At 50.0% G+C, this 2,962-nt stretch overlaps 2 protein-coding genes across 2 annotated transcripts in view; both read left to right on the top strand.

Moving 5' to 3' along the window:
* Nucleotides 1–325: 325 nt before the first annotated feature.
* LOC123080471 (probable esterase PIR7A) lies at nucleotides 326–1,740 on the top strand. The gene is made up of 3 exons (XM_044503398.1): nucleotides 326–828; nucleotides 942–1,079; nucleotides 1,179–1,740. The coding sequence occupies exons 1-3, from the start codon at nucleotides 457–459 to the stop codon at nucleotides 1,464–1,466; spliced, it is 798 nt and encodes a 265-aa protein (XP_044359333.1). The 5' UTR covers nucleotides 326–456; the 3' UTR covers nucleotides 1,467–1,740.
* The window catches only part of LOC123076498 (chaperone protein ClpB1-like), a 3,565-nt gene continuing 2,102 nt past the window's right edge, over nucleotides 1,500–2,962 (top strand). Inside the window, exon 1 of the mRNA XM_044498710.1 lies at nucleotides 1,500–1,520. Within this exon, the coding sequence (XP_044354645.1) occupies nucleotides 1,500–1,520 (21 nt within the window). The remainder of the gene's footprint in view (nucleotides 1,521–2,962) is intronic.

Below are 2,962 nucleotides of genomic sequence, written 5' to 3'. Positions count from 1 at the left end.
AATTGTTCTTTGCCATGGTTCCAAAATAAAATAAAATCAATCGATAAAGTCACACATTCATATTCGTTGCATTTGAGTTGTAAATACTTCAGATTCTGAAAACTACTTGGTTAAAGTTGCAAAATATTCTTGGGGCAAAAGATAGAAGAAGGCAAGAACCCCCGTATCAATGAAATGATACGCACCCTGAGTGTATTCCCGAAAAAGAAGGGAACAACATTATCATCAATGTGTCAACCTAATAACAAAAATATTCTTAAAGGGATATGAACAAGATTGTAAGGTGGGCATGGGTGGGAATAAGAGCTGCGACTGATGTCGACTCCTCACCTGGAAAAGTGATAATTCACTCAGGTTGGCTACAGGAACATGAAGGCATGATTGGTATGTACTGGTGAGAAGATTCCCTCGCCGAAGATATCTGCAAGCTGCAAGCCTGAGCTGAGGTGAGATCCGATGGAGGGGAGCGGCGGCGGCAAGCACTTCATCCTCGTCCACGGCCTCTGCCACGGCGCGTGGTGCTGGTACAAGCTGGCGCCGATGCTCCGCGCCGCGGGGCACCGGGTCACCGCGCTCGACATGGCCGCGTCCGGCGCGCACCCGGCGCGCATGGACGAGGTGCCGTCCTTCGAGGACTACTCGCAGCCGCTGCTCGACGCCCTGGCCGCGGCACCGCCCGGCGAGAGGCTGGTCCTGGTCGGGCACAGCCTCGGCGGGCTCAACCTCGCGCTCGCCATGGAGAGATTCCCGCGCAAGGTCGCCGCGGCCGTGTTCCTCGCCGCGTGCATGGCGTGCGCCGGCAGGCACATGGGCGTCACCATCGAGGAGGTAGGCAGACCCTCCCAGAATCAAGCTTAAGGCCCTCGATGAGCTCACATGGCCATTTTTCCAGAGCTCAGATGTGAACAATCATGGCTAATTTCTCGTGACTGTTGTGCTAGTTCTCCAGAAGAACCCGATCTGATTTTTTCATGGATAGCAAGAGCATGGTTCTGAACGCTGATCAAGGTGCTCGGCCTGCAGTCGCGCTTGGCCCCAAATTGTTGGCAGCGAAATTGTACGATCGAAGCTCAGTCGAGGTATACCAACATAACAAAGAAAATCTCATCTCTGCTTTTGATGTGAACTAACCAACAAACGTTTCTAGTAGTACTATCATACTCACAACATGGACGCAGGACCTGATGCTGGCTACGTTGCTGGTGAGACCAGGCTGCCAGTTCGTGGACGACCCGACGATGAGGGACGAGGCTCTGCTCACCGACGCCAACTACGGGTCGGTGAAGAAGGTGTACGTGGTGCTCAAGGACGATGCTTCCACCTCCGAGGAGATGCAGCGCTGGATGGTCGACCTGAGCCCTGGCACAGAAGCCGAGGAGCTCGCCGGAGCCGACCACATGGCCATGTGCTCAAAGCCCAGGGAACTCTGCGATGTTCTTCTCAGGATTGCCGACAAGTATGACTGAGAATGGTTGTGCACATCCAGCCGTACAACAAGCATGCCAGACCAAATTCCAAAGGTCCGTTAGAAAAAAGAATTCCAAAATCTAGTACACACTTCGATCCGAATTAATGGAGACGATCGGAGGGAGTAAAGAAATTCTTTTCGACTCATGTACAAATGCCAGAGTGAAGCATTAGAATAAGTACCTTCAGGGAGTTCACGCTTAAACTGTTTTTTTACGGTTAAAGCAAAGCTTTATTATGAAGACATGTTGGGCATTTCGCCCATTACGATGACAGCAGCCTCGGCTGGTACATCATCCTCCCATAGGAGGGCTTCATCAACATTACATGCATAGCCAAGTCTAGCAATAGTGTGTGCAGCAGAGTTTGCTTCTCTTCTACAGAATTGGACAGTGCAGCTAGAAAATCAAAGCTTCATCTGCATCTTCAAATCCTCCAGCGGCATAGCATACCTGGACTGGAGAAGTCCGGTTCACATCTATTCACAGCATGGGCTAGGAGCATGGAGTCAGTCTCAATGACGATTCTGATGGCCCCTAACTGAGCAGCTAAGTCAACCGCTTGACTCATAGCCTGAAGCTCAATCGTGAATGCATCAGGGACATGACACATGAGCCATCCGGCCAGCTTTGCAGGCCACCACATCCCCAACATGATCCCGAACCACCACACCCCAGGCTGCATAATCTTGTCCTGGAACAAATGCGCCGTCAGTGTTAAATTTTAACGTACCGGATTGCGGCGCGCGCCATACTGCTGCTTCTTTCTGCACACTCTCCTTGTTCAGATACATAATCTCCATATATTCAGCATTGTCAACAGTGGCTTGGTATCCTATATTCTGCGCGCTTGCCGACTTGCGTCCCTGACGGACGTCGATTCCACCAATGCCACCATGCATAAAACAGCTCCAGCCTCTTTCTCCGTGGGATTAGCCATAGGATATCCATTTTTCCTGTACTGTTGTGCAACTCTGAACTGAACGTCTGACATCCTCGAGTCCCAGGAACTGCCATAGCTCCTTAACCTTGCTGCAATGTATAAACAGATGTGCACCATCTTCTCTCGCACTCGAGCATAGCAAGCATTGATCATCATCAACGGGGACCCCTCTCCTCACTAGATTCGCCCGATCCTGCGTTGGCATGGCATCTTCCAAATCCTCTTCCAAAAAGTGTTTTCACATGTGTTCAGATTACCTTGGGGATCAATACTTTGTCCTGAGTTGATTGCCGCCTCCATTGCATTAGTCACCACCTACAATTTATAGGCTTGTTTGACAGAATGCAGCCCTTTATCATCAAAGTGCCAAGATATGAAATCTTCTGCCCCATCTCGCAGTGGGATCTCCAGAATGAGTTTAGCGTCCTCAGGCCAAAACGTGTCATTGATTAACTAGCTATCCCACGATCCGATCATCCCGTTGCTATTTTTCCCTGACTTTGCCATATATAAATCATCATTAAACTATTTCTCATGCTTTTGCATATAACAT

Source organism: Triticum aestivum, chromosome 3D (genome assembly GCF_018294505.1).
Source record: "Triticum aestivum cultivar Chinese Spring chromosome 3D, IWGSC CS RefSeq v2.1, whole genome shotgun sequence".
Classification (NCBI taxonomy): domain Eukaryota; kingdom Viridiplantae; phylum Streptophyta; class Magnoliopsida; order Poales; family Poaceae; genus Triticum; species Triticum aestivum.
This window is presented reverse-complemented; position numbering and strand designations above follow the sequence as displayed.

Coding starts and splice junctions, on each gene's coding strand:
- LOC123080471 (XM_044503398.1), top strand. CDS start 457: ATGGAGGGGAGCGGCGGCGGCAAGCACTTCATCCTCGTCCACGGCCTC. Junction 829..941: donor TGGGCGTCACCATCGAGGAG/GTAGGCAGACCC, acceptor CTGTTGTGCTAG/TTCTCCAGAAGAACCCGATC. Junction 1,080..1,178: donor ACGATCGAAGCTCAGTCGAG/GTATACCAACAT, acceptor ACATGGACGCAG/GACCTGATGCTGGCTACGTT.